Source organism: Syzygium oleosum, unplaced genomic scaffold (assembly GCF_021117445.2).
Source record: "Syzygium oleosum isolate NSW1041296 unplaced genomic scaffold, Sole_v2.1 Sole_v2.13, whole genome shotgun sequence".
In the NCBI taxonomy this organism is placed as follows: domain Eukaryota; kingdom Viridiplantae; phylum Streptophyta; class Magnoliopsida; order Myrtales; family Myrtaceae; genus Syzygium; species Syzygium oleosum.
In genome coordinates this window covers 7,654,142-7,674,637 of record NW_026607497.1, presented here as the reverse complement: position 1 = coordinate 7,674,637, position 20,496 = coordinate 7,654,142, and the positions used below count along the sequence as shown (strand labels likewise).

General features: G+C 41.4%; 3 protein-coding genes across 3 annotated transcripts; all 3 read left to right on the top strand.

Annotated features, from left to right (window-relative positions):
- The first annotated feature begins 1,710 nt into the window (after positions 1-1,710).
- LOC115675870 (uncharacterized) lies at positions 1,711-7,701 on the top strand. The gene is made up of 15 exons (XM_030598655.2): positions 1,711-1,966; positions 2,429-2,550; positions 3,821-3,880; positions 4,393-4,512; positions 4,600-4,719; positions 4,872-5,013; positions 5,129-5,299; positions 5,498-5,653; positions 5,742-5,848; positions 5,959-6,049; positions 6,218-6,359; positions 6,443-6,599; positions 6,710-6,826; positions 7,110-7,236; positions 7,334-7,701. The coding sequence occupies exons 1-15, from the start codon at positions 1,763-1,765 to the stop codon at positions 7,589-7,591; spliced, it is 2,094 nt and encodes a 697-aa protein (XP_030454515.1). The 5' UTR covers positions 1,711-1,762; the 3' UTR covers positions 7,592-7,701.
- Positions 7,702-8,921: 1,220 nt separating this feature from the next.
- On the top strand, positions 8,922-15,139 carry LOC115675749 (probable rhamnogalacturonate lyase B). Its single transcript, XM_030598504.2, has 15 exons — positions 8,922-9,152; positions 9,690-9,811; positions 10,051-10,110; positions 10,784-10,903; positions 11,000-11,119; positions 11,260-11,401; positions 12,020-12,190; positions 12,337-12,492; positions 12,590-12,696; positions 13,446-13,536; positions 13,647-13,788; positions 13,912-14,068; positions 14,314-14,430; positions 14,514-14,640; positions 14,736-15,139. The coding sequence occupies exons 1-15, from the start codon at positions 9,048-9,050 to the stop codon at positions 15,000-15,002; spliced, it is 2,004 nt and encodes a 667-aa protein (XP_030454364.2). The 5' UTR covers positions 8,922-9,047; the 3' UTR covers positions 15,003-15,139.
- An 850-nt stretch (positions 15,140-15,989) lies between these two features.
- On the top strand, positions 15,990-17,830 carry LOC115675740 (transcription initiation factor IIA subunit 2). The gene is made up of 4 exons (XM_030598498.2): positions 15,990-16,047; positions 16,181-16,335; positions 16,455-16,505; positions 17,523-17,830. The coding sequence occupies exons 2-4, from the start codon at positions 16,207-16,209 to the stop codon at positions 17,661-17,663; spliced, it is 321 nt and encodes a 106-aa protein (XP_030454358.1). The 5' UTR covers positions 15,990-16,047; positions 16,181-16,206; the 3' UTR covers positions 17,664-17,830.
- The last annotated feature ends 2,666 nt before the right edge of the window (positions 17,831-20,496 follow it).

Genomic DNA, 20,496 nt, shown 5'->3' with positions numbered 1-20,496 from the left:
GTTAGGAACTTCAATACATTTTTAGACTACGCAAATAAATATTGGCAATGCATTGAATTAACTTAAGACAATCAGTCAAGTAATTGTTGGTACTTCAACAGAAGTGGTGATAACTTACTAACACATTCGGGCTAAATAATTGTTGGTAACTTACTAATACGTTACAGGCTAAATAATTTGCTGATGAAAATTATATTACTAGTTGATCATTAAATTTGCCGGCACAGATTAGTGATTTGTATTTATAGAAATATGCTTTAAAAACGTGGGGGAAAACATATTGATTCTTAGAATTTTGTAATTTATGGGGCGGGTCAAATGAAGAAACTCAACCTAAATAAGCACCATAAAGATGAAAGATCATGAAGGCCAATAATTTCATCGTGTGTGAAATAGATGGGAAGTGTGAGTGTGTGTATATATATATATGAACATGGTAGTATAAATACATAAAGAGCAAGAAATATCAGCATCCTCAACTTTCTTTCCTCCATGGGAAAACTTTTAATCTCTAGATCTTTGTTTGTCTATTATTGGATACATTTTGATATTATGCAATTTTTCGTGTCGCAAAATAGGCAAGTAAATTATGCATCCAAACTTGTCATGAAATAGGCAATTCTACCACCTCACACAAGGTTAGAAATCACAACCAAAATCATGCATGCATGGCTAGATCTGTCAAATAGGTGGATCGGGTTTGGGTCGAGTTATAAATGGTCCGACCCAAAATGACACATTAACTCATTTGACCTATTTATTTGTAACGCAAATTTCTTGATCCATACCTGATCTATACCCAACCCGATCCATATTACTAAAACATTTTCATATTTAACCAAATTTAGGAAAACTCGTACCCAAATTAAGGTGAGAATATGGAGTGAGTGAGTTCGAAATCGAATGAGGGCGAGAAAGAATGAAGAGAAAACCATAAGTTGTAAATCCATTTATAACCCACTTATGACCCATTGAACACCATATTATTTTTAAACCCATTTACTAAATATAACTAACCCAAATAATAATAACTCACCCTATTTTGTATAGGTTAAGAAATGAGTTAATGAACCATTTTGACAGGTGTATGCATGGCAAAACTAAGAATATCGATATTATTTTCATAAGCAAGAAGGAATATAGCATGTTCCTTAACAAACTTTTTCAGCATCTTGTGTTGCCCATGTTGGGTTGGTGGAGTGGTGGGCAAGGCAGTTGACAAACGCGAATTCAATTTGGTGACTTTTGGTGTAACCAACGTGCTGTCCCCGTTCAACTTGAATGTGATACCATTCCAACTTCATGGCGATTCCTCTTTCCCTTCCTTTTCTTGGTTTTTCTTTCCCCTTCTTCGATTTAATTAATAGACCTTTCGTCACGTCACATGTTGACTCCTCTCACGGGTGGGACAACCTCAGAGCATGTCCGCACACCGGAACCAAACAAAAGGTGACGACAAAGGAAAGACACTAAAAAATCAGGAAAGACAATATGGACATGATCTCGTCGTCACGAGAGAGATTCAGCAGAATGAGGAAGAGGAAGCGGAAGCAGAAGCGGAAGTAGAGAAGCAAAGAAAGGAAGTAAATCCCTTATCCTCCGTTTTGAGGAAACTCCAGCAGTCATCCTTTTTGCGACTTTTGGAGGTTCATGCTCCTACCAAAAAACAAACACCCACTTATTACATTCCCATCCACCCCCCCAAGCAGGTATGCCTACCTTTGAAAAAAAACTTCTCTTCTTTCCCCTCAGGCATTTGTGAATGATGGGTTTTGCGAGAACTCCCCTTTTGTTGATGTTCTTTTCTGCGTTCCTGTTCCATGGTCTCTGTGTCGGAAGAACCAAGGTTGATAGTTTGCGACATGTTGAAGAAGCTAGTGATGGAGATGATGAGGCTAATGCACCTGGACCTGGACCCTCCACGCCACCCTCCGGGGGGGTTCGAGTCCAAGTTCGTGATAAATATGTATGAGATCTCTTTTTGCTTTCAATTCTTCATCTCTGTTTTATTTTGTTTTTGTTTTTATTTGGGTGCACTCTACTATATTTAAACTTTAAAGTTGTAAATCTTTTTGTGTTTTGCCTGGTTGAATATGGAAGTCATGCACCATATTATTAGAGAGGGACGTTTTAGTCCAATGTCAGTAGATTTTGATGATGTCGTTCTTTTAGAGTTGGCATTAGTAGATGGAAAAAGCTGCTTTGGAGCAATAGTCATCAAGTTCAGGACCTCTTAAGGGGTAGACTGGAGAGAGAGAGAGAGAGAGAGAGACAGAGAGAGACAGAGAGAGAAATATTCAATCTTTTGTTCAGCAAAAGAAAGAGCAATCTCGTGATAGATTGAATCACAAGCATGTCGTTGCATAAGTAAGTTGCTTTCCATCCAAAAGATCTTTCTTTTCCAATACGCTGATCGAGTGCTTTGCAGGTGGCTATGGATAATGGTATCCTCCAAGTCACTTTGTCGAATCCAGGGGGAAGTGTAACTGGAATACAGTACAATGGCATCGACAATTTGCTCGAAGAACAAAACAGCGAATTTAACAGAGGGTATATGACTGTTGATGTCTTGAGTTCTTTTCTATTTACTTGCCATTCCTCATTCATTTAATTCTTAATGGAATGCTCTGCACTAGATAAATTCTTGGGTTGTTTAGCGATAATTAGCAAAAGAATAAATTCATGGTCCATCGAAGCAAGTCATCTTACACTCGATAACGGCAGCAAAAGTTGAGGATGTGGTTTTCATGTGTCTTCTTTGTTTAGGGAATTTAAGTATATCAGCATTGAATGCTCCATACCAATTTGAGTATATTATTACAAGCACATCTCTAGCACCATATTAGATGGGACGGATGTTTAGTTGATCATTTGCTACTTTGACTGTACTGAGTGAGAGAAATCCACAAAAAGAAGAAAAGAAATCCAATAATTCTCTTGTTGAATCCTGGTAAAACTGGGAGCTTATAGCACAGAAATTATAGTAAAAAGACACAAATCTCCTCATGTTTTTCAAATGAACACGTACCTACGCATTTCTTCATTGTGATTCCTGTACTTTTTTCCCCAGCTGTCACTTTTGTCGAAATTTGTTCGAAGTAAGGCTTAAGAAACAACTCAAAAGGTAACCTAGTTGATGAAGCATGGGTCCAGTATGGTGCACTTGTGGGCCTAGTCTAGTTGAAGATGCCTGTAGGCACAGTCATGGTTAATGCTTCTTTTGTCGTCATGGGTGAGAGAAAACACATAAGACCAAAGTAAATGGACCAGATAATCATACCAAGTGATACTTTGTCTATCTTGTCATGTTATCAGCGGCAATATGCAACTAGCCAGAACCCCAGAATATCTAAAGGCCACTCTTTCTTTTGCCTCAGCATTGTTAGCCTTTGCAAATCATCAGTTGGCGTTAAAGTTATAAGATCAATTCCCATCATATTTGTGTTAAATATATTGAACATACATGTACTGGGTATACTTTGAGTTTGCGAAGAAAGTCCTTATATGTTGGTTTTTGGTCAAGTCTTACATTAAGAATAATGCCACATATATTGTTCAACCAATATATTTACTTAGTATGTGGCAGATTCCTGATGAGTGCTTAAATGGACCACTAACTTAAGTAACTATTTAACAGAGTGCCGCATCATCTAATGAACCAATTTAGTTGATGAGTCTTAGTGTCCCTCTTATTGATCAACTTTTATTAGTTAAAGTTCCACAAATTCATAAAAACTAGTTCAATTGCTGCTTCTTGCTTCAATCCTATTGTTTTTTGTTCAATGGTTCGATACTTGAATTATTTTACTGGAATATGTAGGTACTGGGATGTGGTTTGGAGTGCTAAGCAAAGTAACAAAACAAAGGGTAAACTCGATAGGTATGTTATCTCACCGTCCTCTCTGCACTCAAACTTCGCTTCTGTCGAAGTTCCAGGTGCAATTTAATTTGATCAGACATGAACTATGGCACCACAATGTCACTCTGTAGCCTGCAATGAAGACTCAGCTGAATTTTATGAAAGCTATGTAAATGTAGTAAGCAGCTCAACAGCTTGAGCCCTTAGAGCGTTTAAAAATCCATTGAAGCATTTATCTGAGAGGATAAATTCTTATCAGGACAAATTGGAGTTCTGCATTTCTTAATGGTACCACAAAAGACTCGTTCTTTTGGCACTGCCAGTTTTTAACATCATTCTTGAAGTTGTCCATGCACCAAAAAGAAAACCTTTTATTTTCAACCTCAGACCTGCTAAAGTAATTTTTGTTAGTAAATTTCATGTGACCCTCGAGTACATATCTAAAGACGGTATGTCAAAATCAAGATGTTAAGATTAATTTATAAATGTTTACAGCCGCCGCTCTGTAACAAGTAAAACTGAACTTTATGCAGGCTTGATGGCACAAAGTTTGAGGTTATAGTGGAGAACGATGAGCAGGTTGAGCTCTCGTTCACTAGAATGTGGAACTTGTCACTTGAGGGTGAGGTAGTTCCATTAAATATAGACAAGAGGTATGCCGTCGCCTTCTAATGTTAGCATGTCATGTTTATGGGAAATCTACACGTCTAGTGGTGATAATATGAATGGCGATCTTTTAGGTATGTGATGCTTCGTGGATCTTCAGGCTTCTACACATATGCGGTTTATGAACACTTGGCAGAATGGCCTGCTTTCAACATTGGTAACACAAGGACCGTGCTCAAGCCTAGAAAGGACAAGTATGTCTCTGCTGCCTCTAAATTATTTCAAAAAGGTTCATTTCCCAAACATTTTTTAAAAAGTCAAAAGTATTTGAAATAAAGAATATGGACCTGATGGTGGAGTTCAACAGATTGGACTAACTTTTGAATGCGTTTCGTGATGTGCCTAGGTTTCATTATATGGCGATAGCAGATAACAGGCAAAGATATATGCCCCTTCCAGATGATAGATTGCCAGACAGAGGGCAAGTCCTGGCTTATCCTGAGGCGGTTCGGCTCATTAATCCAGTGGAACCAGAGTTTAAAGGAGAGGTAGTTTCTTCTGATCTGACATTCGTTTTACTTATTAAAGGATCATCTTCAGGAAGCGAAAATGAAGATTGCAGGGAATGAAGACCATTTGAGAGCGTATAGTTGGTCATTGCAGGTGGATGATAAGTACGAGTACTCATGTGAAAGCAAAGACATCCAGGTCCACGGTTGGATCAGCAAGGATCCTCCTATTGGGGTCTGGCAGATTACACCGAGCTATGAGTTCCGCAGTGGTGGACCTGTGAAGCAGTTTCTAACATCTCATGTCGGTCCGACATCCCTCAATGTAAATAACTCTCCTCTTAAATCTAAGACACTAGAAGAAGCAATCTAGGTTTATCTCACTTAGATGAGATTAATGCTTTTAGTTGGAGCTTCAATTGATCACCCCAAAGTTACCTTCTTAATTCTCTTTCCTTGGTGACAAAGTACAATGAACACATTTACCAATCTCTTATTGCTTTTTCAAATCGGGATCCCTAAGGTTTTTGTCAGTGCTCATTACTCTGGAGTCGACCTGACAATGAGGTTTGGACCGAATGAGCCGTGGAAGAAAGTCTACGGCCCGGTTTTCATCTACGTTAACTCTATGTCGAATGGAGAAGACCCACGCTCTCTTTGGATGGATGCAAAAGAGCAGGTTTTGCTTGAACGCCTTTGATACACTTAACTTATCAAACTTTGTCCCATCTTTCTGTGCGCATAGTTTAACTTGATTTTATTGTAAGTTAATTGTTGAAGCCCAAAGCTGGCCGTACAAATTCCCGGCTCTAGAGGATTATGTGCAGCCCAGTCAAAGGGGCAATGTGATTGGTCGACTACTCGTGCTAGACAGGTGGGTACTTCTCTTACCTTTATGCCAAATGCAACCAGAATGCTTAATGGAAAATGGTGTCCATTTTCTCTATGCGCGTTCGATCAACTAATGAATCAACGATCATCCAGATATATTAGCAAGGAATGCCTGATGGCAAATGGTGCTTATGTGGGCTTGGCACCGCCCGGAGACGTTGGATCGTGGCAAAGAGAAACCAAGGTAATATTTAATTTTCTGTATATACAGGCACCTACCAGGGCTATGTGAAGCTGTCTAGAGTTTTTGCGAGCCCTGGATCTGTTTTTGTTAATGCAAGTCCTTTTTAATGATTAATGAAGAATGAAAATACAGAGATTTCTTGCTATATAACAAATCTCTCCTTACTAGGGCTATCAATTTTGGACTAGAGCAGACGAAGAGGGAAATTTCTCCATCAGCGGTATTATTCCCGGTCATTACAATCTCTATGCCTGGGTTCCAGGTTTCATCGGAGACTACAAATATGAGAAAAACATCACGATATCTGCAGGTATATGCTTTCTTGTTTGGATGGACTGTTCGTTTCTTCCGTTCTTGAACAATTAACATGGATTAATACGTGTTGACAAGCAGCTTCTAATATCGATGTGGGCGAACTTGTGTATGAGCCTCCGAGAAATGGCCCGACATTGTGGGAAATAGGCATCCCTGACCGTACTGCTTCAGAGTATTATGTTCCAGATCCCGACCCACAATACATCAACCCGCTCTACATTAATCATCCTGATAGGTCAGTCATGTTCAAAGCCATATGATCTCTCTCTCTCTCTCTCTCTCTCTCTCTCTCTCTCTGCCCTTTCTTGGCCTAGGAGAGCTAACATTTGATTTACCATCAACCAGGTTTAGACAGTATGGCCTGTGGCAAAGATATACAGAGTTATATCCAGATGAAGATTTGATATACACAGTCGGGACAAGCGACTACAGGAAGGATTGGTTCTTTGCTCAAGTTACCAGGTTTTGGTTTCATAATCAGTCTTTATTCTTTATTTTCACATTCACGGGAATTTTAAGATGCATGAACGATAAGCAGTGAACATCTTATAATAGCAGCCACAGAAGCGCAGCTTGCTTTACCTTGGAATGCAAAATCTTTAGGTGGACCTAATTCAAAGTGAAAGAAACAGACAAAACAATTGTTGTTAAGACTTTCTTTTCGAAACTCGCGGTTCATCTCATTGTCATGTAAAAGCTTTCTGTGCCCAACATAACTCATCAGCTGAACATTACCTTGTCACAGAGAAATTGGCAATAACACATATAATGGAACTACTTGGCAAATCAAGTTCACAATTTACAGCATCGATCATACTGGAACCTATAAATTGCAATTGGCTCTTGCAACTGCTCACGTATCCGAGCTGCAGGTACGCTAAGCTTAGCCCTACTGAATTTCAATGAGCCTCATTTTAAAGAAAGATGCTCCATTGTAGTACTTATATTCGTCATGTTCTCTTCTTAAAGGTAAGGGTCAATGATGCGAGCGCAAGCTCCCCTCTATTCTCGAGCGGTGTGATCGGGAGGGACAACACGATTGCAAGACACGGGATTCACGGGCTCTATTGGCTGTTCTCCATCGACGTGCCAGGCACTGAATTGATCAAGGGCGAGAACACCGTCTTCCTCACACAAATAGGAAGCATAAGCCCTTTTCGGGGGATAATGTACGACTACATTCGCCTCGAGGGACCTCCATCTTCCAATTCTACAGACAGATTTTAGTTTTTTTCTTTACGTTCAGATCCATTACAAGATCAAAGCTGTTGTAGTGGAGCCAACGCGGTCATTCTTTTTAGATAGCATTAATAAGATGGTCATGATTTTTTCCCTAACCATTCAACGATGACCTCGCAACAATTCATCCATATTTAACGGTGAGAGATTGCTCCATGAACAGCGTCTAATTCAACGGATTGTCTTGATCACAATTTGAGATTCAGTCTATGACGAACAAAACAAAGCCATAGCTATATAACACCCGATCCCCTCGAAATGGATCGAACTGATTGTACAATAAAGCTTGAAAGTTCATGTGAACGTTGTTACTGGGGTGAAATTTCAATAGCTATAAAGATATTGGCCACATTCACTAGCAAACTATTAGGCCCTGAATGAATCAATGCATGTGATTCATGGTTATTTCATATCCATGACACTTTGATTAACTTCAACATTATTCATTGGAGTTATAGAGCTCGCTTAGGCTTCTCCGAGTACTCCCAAGTCCAACGACACTCTGGCATGTCAAGTTCAGACGGAGAGAGACCATATCTTTTCCTCCAATCACAAGAAAATCAACTCTTAGCAGCTAAGTTTTCTTAAGCATTGCGTTCATGGAAACCTGCAAATTATCGTTTAGTCTAATATTACTATATGTGTATTAAGCTCGAGATCAAAGCAATTATAGATTTATATGCCTTTGTTATGTCGAGAGTCCTCCACATCGTTTTAACACTATAATCCGATATTTTTGTTTCAAAAACCTAATTTGGAGTAGTTAGCGGTAAGGATCATGCCCAATACATACGAGCAGTCAAGTGATACACCACCAGCGAGACTTGCTGTCATAAAAATTCACACCATATTTTCTTGTAAATGTCGAAATTGCGGCCGTGATGATAGGAGGGCCGGAGCCTCCCTCGCGAAGTACCCCCTGTCAACTCTACATTCTTATGTCGGCATTGTGTCAGACAAGTACTTAAAAGCTGAAGAAGGTTCCGATAGCCGGGAGATTTCAGTAATGAAATAAAGAGATAAAGGTAGAGGAAACCGTCAAAACTCGTTACAAAGACAACATCGATCGAAGCCGCGACGTGCGAAATTAAGTCCTCCTATATGAGCAATCTAATAATATTATCATGACATATAAACCACGATATTCTCCGGGTTTGGCATTTATAGAGATGTCCAACCTTGCACGCCTCAATTTCAAAAACCCACCAAACAGTAGTGGCGACCGAGCGAAGTAAATAAAAGCGAGCCTGTGAAAAAGCATTGCTTGCTTTTTACTTCAAGAAAGCAAGCTCAAAGACGCCATTCTTATGAGCCCGTGAAGGTCCTCACGAACTTGCAGTATCTCTCACATCATGTCGCTCCAGATCTTTTGCCGAAACCAGCGTGCGAGATAGTATTTTTTTATATATATATATTTACTCGTTCCATATGATTCAGAGCAAAGATGGAGAACCAGAATGCTTTCATTGCTCAAGAAGGTGGTGAAATGGGACGTGATGGTCATGCTGCGTCGTCTCCGGGGGTGCGATTGAATGTTCAGGATAAGCATGTGAGTCTCTTCGTTTCTTGATCGTTATATATACTCTTTCTAGTCGCATCGAAATCTACACCATGTTATTTTCTTAGCACTTTTAGTTTGAGATTATGTCGGAGAAGCGATCTTATCCGGAAGAAAATACCTGTGTTCGTATGGTTCCCGTTAAACTCGATCAACGGGCCGGTTATCCACGGAGCCTAAAAACGAGATTTACCTCAGACTGCTAGGTTTGCACTTCGAATCTTGTTGGTCGGGGCCAGCGTTCGGGGGCAGACTCGCCCCGGCCATCCCGCGATCGGGTCTAGTGGCTCCGTCCCCCTGAGATGGGATTGGCGTTAACAAAGTTCTTAGTTAACCGTCTTGTTCCCATGTTTGGTTTGCCTGCATTTTACCTCTCCACGAGCTGCTCGGGCGGAAGGGGAGGTGATTTTCTCAAGGCATTCACATACATAAAAACAAGATTTCTCGGACGCTAGGGTTTGAGACATGCATCATGGGAGTTTATTATATCTTATTGATGTCGTGCGGACATGCACGGACGTGGCGCAGGTGGTAATGGACAATGGCATGGTCAAAGTGACGATAGCGAAACCAGATGGATTCGTCACCGGGATCAAATACAATGGCATCAGCAATTTGCTCGAAGTTCGTAACGAGGAATTCAATAGAGGGTACGTCGATAATTAGCTGAATCAATCCGGTTCTGAAATAATCTCTGATTTTCAAAAAGATAAGTACATTAGAAGTCCTAAATCTTATTACGAAAGTGCAATCGAATTCTAAAACTTTAAAAAAATATGGATTCAATTGTATTTTCATAATAAATTGTAAGATTTCCAATGCTTTTATCTCATTTTCTAACTTAGCAAATCCGATCGAAACGGGGGTTTTGAGTACCTATGGTTTGCAGGTACTGGGACCTCGTGTGGAGTGAAGCAGGAAGTACTGGCACGACGGGCACTGATGATAGGTGAGCCTGCTTCATCCTTTCCATTGTTTCTTAACAAAAAAATCAAAATTGATAACACAAAAGTAAGTTATGAAGATGGGATCTATATAGGAAAAACGAATATTTTAGTTTATTATTGGATAATTATGACTCATTACCGTAGTATACATCAGCTTTCGTGATCAAATTTATTTATAAATTCGAGAATAAAACTAATTTTGAGCATGCTTGTTAAGATGGAGAGACAATCATTTCGATTCTCTAACATGGAGTTAGATGAGCGGTTAAAAGAACGGATTTGCGTGTAACTTAGGCACACAATATAAACTCGATTTTCAAACCATTTTCATGTTTTTGCCTTCGTAACCCCATCCAAATTTCAGCTCACGTCTTATTTGATTACAAGGATAGTCGGGAATTTCATGAGTTCAGAACTTACCCATTTAAAATGGGCTTTCTCGTCATCAAAAGAGAAGGAGAAGTAGTATAAAAATACTTTTCCTTCGGTCGCATCAGATGATCAAATTTTAACCCCATTCAGAAATAATTTCAACCCCATATCTCGATCTCATTATTAGGGAGTGTTAGATTGGTCATGCATCTTTCTTTAACGATTGACAAAAGTGATGCATCCAATTTTCATGTTTCCTATATGTTATCCTCCATCTAATGCTTCTTAGCATTGGTGGTGCAGGATGGAGGCGACGAAGTTCAACGTGATAGTGGAGAACGACGAGCAGGTGGAGATATCGTTCACGAGGGCGTGGGATTCCTCGAAAGAGGGCAAGATGGTTCCCCTCAATATTGACAAAAGGCGCGATTTTTATCTAAGTTTCAAGTCATAAAACATGAAAAAAATAAACACCGATAATTGAGGGAAAAATTCAATTTCCTTCAAATATTTTTTCAGGTACGTCATGCTTCGGAACTGCTCAGGATTCTACTCCTATGGAATCTACGAGCACTCAGGGGAGTGGCCTGCTTTCAACCTTCCCCAGACCAGGATCGTCTTCAAGCTCAGGAAGGATAAGTTAGTACACACGTTGTGGTTATGCCAACTACTTCTGCATGACATTCATCTTGGTTGATGAGATCATCATTTTTTTCTCTATTTTTCTTCTCAGTGTTGATTAATTTGATTGGTTGTTGTGGTGGTAATTACGCGGATAGGTTTAAGTACATGGTGGTGGGAGATGACAGGCAGAGATACATGCCCCTTCCTGACGATCGAGTGCCCGGCAGAGGGCAGCCCTTGGCCACTCCTGAAGCCGTTCTTCTCGTCAATCCTGTCGAACCGGAGTTCAAAGGCGAGGTACTCTCTCTCTCTCTCTTTCTCAAAGCTGTAACGAGGTGTTGCAGCTGTCTGGTCTGGTGGTGCTGTAGGTATGCAAGAGCTTACCAAATCCCATATGACAGTTGAAGCAGCTCGAGTTGGTAATTTCACGTGCTATAATTGCCCTAGAAAGCTGCAAGCCAATAAGTTATGGATAAAAAAGAATATAGTAATTACTTCATTGAGATATTCACCAAACATTGATACACATTGGAAGTCCTAAGTTATGGGCAAATTTTTTTATTTTTTTTTATCGAAATGGGCAAATTAAGATATTCAATTTACCTTCACTCGAAAGTTTAGATCAATAAGTTATGGGCAAATTAAAATATATTATCACTCAACAGTGCACCAACTCTTTGATGCGCGACTTTTCTAATATAACCGACAAGTGCATCTCATCTCAAAAGTTTAAATTAATGAGAGTTGGTACTTGGAGATTTTGTGTTATGGAAATATCGCCTATTGTGTTGGTTTATTTGGTGTCTAATTCACCAGTTAGAGCTCCACACTGTAGTTAACTTCGCTACTTAGTTTAGTTGTAGCATGATCAAATCCAATTAGAGGATGTTTCTCAGGTTGAGATTCGGGTTGCAGGTGGATGACAAGTACCAGTACTCATGCGAGAACAAAGATCTCCAGGTTCACGGGTGGATATGCTTCGACCCTCCGGTGGGATTCTGGCAAATAACGCCGAGCAACGAGTTTCGCTCCGGCGGACTTCTCAAACAGAACCTTACCTCCCATGTCGGCCCCATTACCCTCGCCGTACGATGATCTCCCTCTCTCCTTCTCTCTCTAATTCTCGTGGACAACTTCCGGTCGCGAATTGCCAATTCTCATTGTTCTGTGGATCATTGCACTCTCCTAAGCTCATACTCAGTCTTCACACGCAAGAGTGTGTAATGTCTCAGATGTTTCTGAGCGCTCACTACGCCGGAGAGGACCTGGTGATGAAGCTCGCACCGGGCGAGCCATGGAAGAAAGTCTTCGGACCCGTGTTTTTCTACCTTAACTGCGTGCCGGAAACCGACGATCCACTCAAGCTCTGGGTCGACGCTAAGGAACAGGTGATGATCGATTGACTAATCGAGTGAACTGTGTTAGAGCTCGTTATTACAATCGACGGGCGATCGCCTGAGAAACCCGTGGACTGTTGTATTGTAGATGTTGAGCGAAGTCCAGAGCTGGCCTTATGCCTTCCCAGCCTCGGAGGAATACCAGACTTTAGACCAGCGGGGCTATGTCAGTGGGAGGCTTATGATTCGAGACAGGTAATTAGTTCCTGATTTTCTTGCTAATTAAATACTGAAATTCTCAAAACTTAGTACAATTGAGTTTTTAAATTTTCAAAAAAGTTCAATCAAATCATAAAACTTGTCACGAAAGTGCAATTGAGTTCTAAACTTTTCACAAAGTGCAATCAACGAAAAGACTTGATTTGACCAATTTGACAAGTTTTAGGACTCAATTACACCTTCGTGACAAGTTTTAGGACTTAATTGCATTTTATTAAAGTTTTAGGATTCAATTGCACTTTTATAACAAGATTTAGGACTTCCAATTTACTTATCTCTTAACTTTTAAGCTCCATTCGTTGAATAGTTTGGAAAATATTTTCCTAAAAATAATTATTTATATCACTTACAAAAACGAATCAACGAATATTATTTTCATTGCTCATGAAAATGTTTAGACATCAATTATTATTGATAACGAAATCATTTTTCATTAACTAATTATTTCAAGCGATACAGCCGATCATCTTTAGGAAAATGTTTTCCAAACCATTCATTTTCTGCGAAGCAAACGGAGCCTAACTATCACATGACATGTTCTGAAACGATATAAACATACTGTATCGACAGCGTCATAATTTTTAGTGCTGGTTTTTAGTTTACTTAGGACAATCTTATGTGCAGAACAACTATATACAATACCATGTATTATAAATTTGCTCTAGATGTTCATTAAGTTGCGTGTATACATCTATCTTTTTGATGAATTGCGAACTATTCCATAGGTACATCAATGATTCCTTAATCCCTGCGAACGGGGCATACGTGGGACTAGCACCTCCGGGCGATGTCGGATCGTGGCAAACAGAAGTCAAGGTGAATGAAATAGAGAACAAGAAAAAAAAATAATAATAAAAAGAATATTGATAAATATTTTTGGAGTTAGAAAATACCATCTCACACATTATTATCAAATCGATTCTCAGGGTTATCAATTTTGGACGAAAGCCGACTCGGATGGTTACTTCTCAATCAATAACGTGCGGACCGGCGACTATTGCATCTATGCATGGGCACCCTGTTATGTCGGAGATTATCGGAATGACAGAGCGATCACTATAACATCAGGTGACGGGCTAATTTTTTGTGCTAAAGTACGATTAATTTCTCAAACTTACGTGGAGATGAATATTATTGCATGAACCAAGATCCATATACGTAAATCCCCCTTTTGGAATGTGACATTATTAGGTTGCCAAGTTGATGTGGGGGAACTTGTGTACGAGCCTCCTAGAGATGGGCCGACCTTGTGGGAGATTGGAATCCCGGATCGTTCCGCGGCAGAATTCTACGTGCCCGACCCAGATCCGAAGTACATCAACAAGCTCTATCTCAATCATCCTGACAAGTAAGCTCTCAAAGTTTCGATTGTACAATTTTTCATTATAAAACCATGCAAACCGTCTCGTTCGAGTGCATCGGATGAAATTCCATCCCCCGAACCGGCGAGCGCGGCCCTCACGATCGCTTCGAGGGGAAGAAAGACAATGTAGTGTTGATAAAAGATCGAGGTCATATCCGATTCGACATTCGATCGTTCGGCTGATCATGTCGATTAACATGGAGGAAGCTAATATCTCACTTCGCGTACAGGTTTAGGCAATATGGATTGTGGGAGAGATACACTGAACTATATCCCGATAGCGACTTGATCTATACGGTCGATGCTAGTGATTATAGAAAAGATTGGTTCTTCGCACAAGTTCCCAGGTACGCATCTCTTTTGACACCTTGTCTTAACCTTCGGTGTTGGTGTACGGCAACATTTCACTTCGATCGAATTTGAATTACAGGAAGATTGATGATACCACGTACCAAGGAACGACATGGCAAATAAAGTTCAAACTCGACGATGTTCGTCCGTCCGAGACCTACAAGCTGCGTTTGGCGTTGGCCACGGCCAATGTAGCACAACTAGAAGTACCAACCTATGTCGAACTACTTAGATTTTCAATCTCTCGTACTTTGAGTGTCATTGAATCCGCGCCTCGTTTCTTTTTTTCCAATGTTCCTAGGTTCGAGTCAATGACCCGCAAGCGGATCCTCCCCTGTTCTCGACCGGCGTGATCGGGCACGACAACACGATCGCCAGGCACGGGATTCACGGGCTCTACCGCTCCTATGCCGTCGACGTGCCCGGAGGCCAGCTCGTCGCCGGGGACAACACCGTGTTCCTCTCCCAAACCATGAGCATGGGTCCTCTCCAGGGAATCATGTACGACTACATCCGTTTCGAAGGCCCTCCCCATCTCCGAATGACAAGGAAGGACGCCGAATCCTAGACCCGCTCCAGAAATTCCTACGTGCTTGACGACATTGTGGCATTGTGCGTATCGCATAACAGGGTCGCTTGTACAAATTTTCATCACTTTAGTCGAAACATAGAATTTCTCCATTAGCCTTCTTTGCCACCAAAGAGAACACATTGTTATTAGCATAAACTCTCCTAATTATTGATGGAGAAAATCAAGCGGATTTGTCGTGAATTCGCTTCTCGGCGTCGCTGGTGGCGTCGGCCTGCATCTTCGCCGTCCGCAGATCGGCCTCCGTCGCCTCCCTCTCGTTCCTCGCCCTCATCTTCTTCGCCTGCCGCACAGAAAACGCGACGGGCAATTCGCATGTTACTTCGCAGTCAAAATCGGTCCGTCCCGCTCGCCCGTAACCTTTCGGGTTCGTGATTTCGGTCCGGAGCTGCTGATCCATTACCTGGCCGAGCAGGAGAAGCTTTGACGTAGCGAAGACGTTCCTGCACCAACACGGCGAAGGACAAGCCCCTCCTTTGCGCGCGACGAGGTCCCTCGATGGTCCCTCCCGCTTCTGATGGAGGGAGCGTGGCTGCCGGTGGTGGCGGTGCTCAGAGGAGGAGGAGGCGGCGGCGACGAGCTGACGATGTCGTCCATCGGCGAGGCTTATTGATGCTTCTTCTTCTTCTACGGATGCAGCAATGCAAGATCTCGTTTCCTTAGGGTCTTCCACGTCAGCGCACCGTTCGCGTACGTGGCGGCCGTTGACGCCACGTGCCTCGCCGGGTGTCCGTGGGCCAATCGACCCGGATCCATCTATCGAATGGGCTTTGCGATCCCGCCCGCAAGCCCATGAAAAACCGCCCGCTCTGGGCCCGCGGAGGGCATTCCGGTCAATTCGCCCCCTCGGTCCGGCCGTCCTACGTCCTCCGTCCGTCACCTGCTATATATGCCGCTCCGCTTTGAATCTAGGTATAAAAAGCCCCAATTCTCTCCCCCTACTCTCTCTCTTTCTCGAGGACGCCCCCCCCCAATCGACGCCGAGCAGCAGCAGCGGAGCTCTCCAGCTGAAGCACTCGGTACGGTTCGTTGCTCTCTTCCTCTTCCCCGCGTCGAATTGGCTCGATTTCTTCTCGGAGATTGACTCGACTCGGATCGAATCGATTTGTTTGCGGGGGTGGTGGTGTTCTTCTTTTTCCGTTTTCTTTCGGGGGTAGATCGGTGATTGGATCGAGAGGGGGAAATGGCGACGTTCGAGCTGTACCGGAGGTCGACGATCGGGATGTGCCTGACGGAGACGCTGGACGAGATGGTGTCGAACGGCACCCTCAGCCCCGAGCTGGCCATCCAAGTCCTCGTCCAGTTCGATAAGGTCTGGATCTGGACCCGACCTTCTTCTTTCTTTTTTCTTTTTTTTTTCCGTCTTTGTTTTCGCGATTGTCTGTTCGTTCGTGTTGAGCTGATGATGATGACCGTGCGCGTTTCTTTAAGTCCATGACGGAGGCGCTGGAGACCCAGGTCAAGAGCAAGGTGACTATCAAGGTAAAAAAAAAAGTCTCCTTTTTTTGTCATGCCTCTGTCGTATTCGGTCGCTGGCGGTGCTATTCGCTGTATTGCCTCGATTGTCTGTCTGAAAAGGGCGACTGGTGGAAGTAGGTTCCTCACGACACTGTCCTCGTGTAATTCGGACTGATTGTTAGCTGATTGATTCTCATGTCGGGTTTTTTTCAAATTTGCTCCATAGCCCTGGTAGATGATACTTTGCTGGAGCAGTAGTGCATGGCTTGTGATGTCATTATTATCATCATTGTTTTTTTTTCAATAGCTGGATGGTATGTCCTCAATTAGTTGCTTACATGGTATAATAATGATAGTATCACCGTCGCGGTATTTTCTCCTCGCGCGCGTGGGCGCGTGTGCAGAGGCATAGGTTGTGCTATTTATTCATGGATTCGCTGATTGTAAAGATACCTGTTTATTTCATTTGAAGATTCTATAACAAACCGATATGCTAATATCACATACCAAATCTTATTGAATAAGCGTTAACAATCGACGCCCAGTCATTTTTCGGTAAATTTATTGAAAATTAGATCCGTCACTCATACGTTTCGGCATCTAGGAGGCTTATGCATGCATGTACTTTGCGAGTTAAGTGTTATTTTGAATGTACGAACTCTACTGGTTCAGTGAAAGTATTTGTCCCTTTTGGGTTTGGCTCGTTTTGGTTATCATTATAGCACAAATGGATTCATCTAAACAGAATTTTTTAAGATCTTGGTTGGTGACTTATGGACGACTGCAGCCAAGGACATCAATGCTTGCCCTAATGCACTAAATATTGCCTCCGAAATGAATATAACACTCCTGCTGTGAGATTGTTGAGGATAGCAAATAGCTTCTAGTCTTCTACTAAGGAGATATGTATCTTGTTATATGTGTGTTTTGAACTTATGCATTCAAACTGTCTATTTAGTTATAAGGTGAAAAGGTTTAAGCTGTGATCACTATGAGAGGAAAACTGACATCTTTTTGAACTTCTCTCTTGTTTTGGTTCAGGGACATCTGCATACGTACCGGTTCTGCGACAACGTGTGGACGTTCATTCTACAGGACGCTACTTTTAAGAACGAGGACTGCCCGGAAACTGTCGGTCGGGTTAAGATCGTAGCATGTGACTCGAAGCTGCTCACTCAGTGATTTTCGAGTACCAATTGCGTGTTTGGATTCCAGAAACTTTATACTGGCTGGAGACGAGGTGTTTCGCCTCTTTACTGTCTCAATTCCTTCCGTCCATGTGTGTAAATCTCAATGACTTCTGAGAGTTGTAATATTGGTGATTAAATGGATAAGGGATGTTGATTGTATTTTCTTGGCCTTTTGACTATCGATTATGTGCTTGCGGTCAAATAAGATTCATACTGCATTGTATGACCTTTCGAGCTCGGAGTAACTATGAAGGCTTACTGCAGATTACAAAATTAAAATGCAAGAGACATGGTTGAACCCATAGTCAATGATACACGGAGCAAAAGGCTCTAAAGCACAAACCTTGGAAAACATTTTGTATCTAGACAGTGGTCTTAAGAGGGAGAAATTTCTTGCGTCTATGTTACATCTTTCATGTAGGATACCAATTCCGAGCAGCCCAACCTTCAGCTTTTCGTTGAGTTCAATATCGCACTGCCGACTTTACCCGTGAGCCGAGACCACCATCAGAAAAGGTGCTCGTGCCGAGCGAAGAAATCGAAGCGTGGGGATAGAGTAGAGAGAATCGAGATCGCACCCCGTTTAACGTGGACTTCTTTCCTTTTTTAATTACATGGACTTCAAGCGAGGCGTTTTCTGAGTTTGTTGTTGCAGACAGATTGAGAGAAACGAAGCTGGGCAGGGAGAAGAAGAGGCAAGGGAAGTGCGTTGTGCTTGATGAGGTTGTTTGGTTAGGTCACAAGCCATCGTCTAAACTAACTTGATATTTACTTTTGCTTTACTTCTTTCTTAAACCACGGCGATGTTAGCAAGATATCCCACATACAAGAACTGTCCGATTCGTGTCTGTCGTGCAAAAGCCAATTACAATTAGAATAACCAGTTTGAGAGAATCTACATGCAAGCATTTCATAGCGCCGCAAGGGTTCGAATGGAAAACAAGGAAGCAATGCGTCTAAACAGCCGCGTATTGCTGTTACACGAGGTTTGAAATTTCTCTTTTTTGCGGCACTCAAACATGTTCCCGCAACAATGCAACAGCAGCAAAGCACACTGTTGATTCCAAAGAACAGATGTGCAATATGTATACATATATACAAACATCGGAGTCACGAGAGACGGTGCATGTTGCTAACTCTTCAATTGAAGGTTACGACGATCTTTAGCTGCCTCATACACAATGACTTTGGGAGGACCTATCTCACCATTGACGAATCTAAGAGCAATTGCAAAACCGGCACCGAAGGCCATACCTGCAAACAAACCCAGCAGCCAGTAAACAAGAAAAACCACATACGACGAGGAGGCAAATTACAGAACTTAGAAGGAAACAGCTTCGACGAGGCAAAATATTATAGTCGTTGGGTAACTTACTTGGGTCACAGACAAGTCAGCGTCCAAAACTACCGGGAATTTTTCTTTTTTGTAATCTAAACCAACACATGCTGCATGGATAAATAAAGTGAACACAATAGGTTTCTTGAGAAAATAAAGTGAATATTTGAAAATTCGATCCGTTTCGGGTCGATATGACGAGGAAAAAGTTGCATCTGCAAAGTTTCCAAAGTTTCAAGAATCACCTTGTTTTTTATCTGGACCGGCTAGGAGCTCGAGCTCGATGCCCGTTTGATTCCTTGATCTCTGACATTGATGATTTGCTCTCTCTTGAGCGGATTCAAAAGCTCTATATTTGTTAAGAGGAGTTTAGGGTAAAGTGACATGAATCGCGAACTAAATTTTGGGTATGATTTCCTTGACAACCACCCGGATATAAGTTATTATTCAAGAAATGTCAATTAAGATTATCCGGCTAGCTAAATCATAGTAGAAGTTAATTTGATCCGATCTAAGTGCCATGTATCTTAAATGATCACTTGCAAAGTTACAAAATCATAATTTTGATGTATGATAATTTTGAAGACCCAAATTATTCTATCATCAAAATTATATATAAAACCGTCGGGGGCAATAGCCCACTAAGTTACCCTTGTTACTAGTTTAAAATTTGATGGTTTATTGGAATTTTTTTTTTGGTTATATCTCTCGTTAAATCTCCCAAAAAAAATACATATATTGATTTGATTCTCAGATCCTATTCCTTGAAAATGCTCCCGAATATCGAGAAAATGAGTCACAACTTTTCAGACAACTAAATTAATACATTGCAACATGTAAAATTAACCTACCAAGCGGTAGCTATCACTCTAAAATGGTCTTCATGTTGTGTACTTTTTCATCCATGATTTCCTTCTGTTATTTGATGATTCGAATATTTCATTACAAAAATGATTTTAGTCGATATTTCGGATGTTAAATTTTTTAACATAGTTAAGAAAAGGATAAGTGCGTTGCAAGTTTTAAAATTTATCATGAAAGTATAATTAAATCTTAAAACTATTATACTTTCAAAAGTACAATTAAGTCCTAAAATTCGTTATAAAATGCAATCAAGTCCTAAAATTTATTACCAAAGCAATCAAGTCCTAAAAATTTCAAATAGTTCAATCAACATATAAACATGATTAGATCAATTCGACAAGTTTCTAGATTCGATTGTATTTTTTGAAAGCTTAAAGACTCAGTTACACTTTCACGAAAAATTTTAGGACATAATTACGTCTACGGGACGAGTTTCAAGGCTCCGGGCGCACTTGTCCCAAAAAAAAAAAAAAAAAGACGACCAAACGCACGAGAATTCTCGAAAGACGGCGTCTTCTCCTCCGAGCGCACGTCGAGCGCACCGTTCCTTCCCCTGCGCCCTCGCGCACCCGATCGGAAACACCGCCTCCCTGTCCGTCTCTCTCTCTCTCTCTCTGTGTGACGA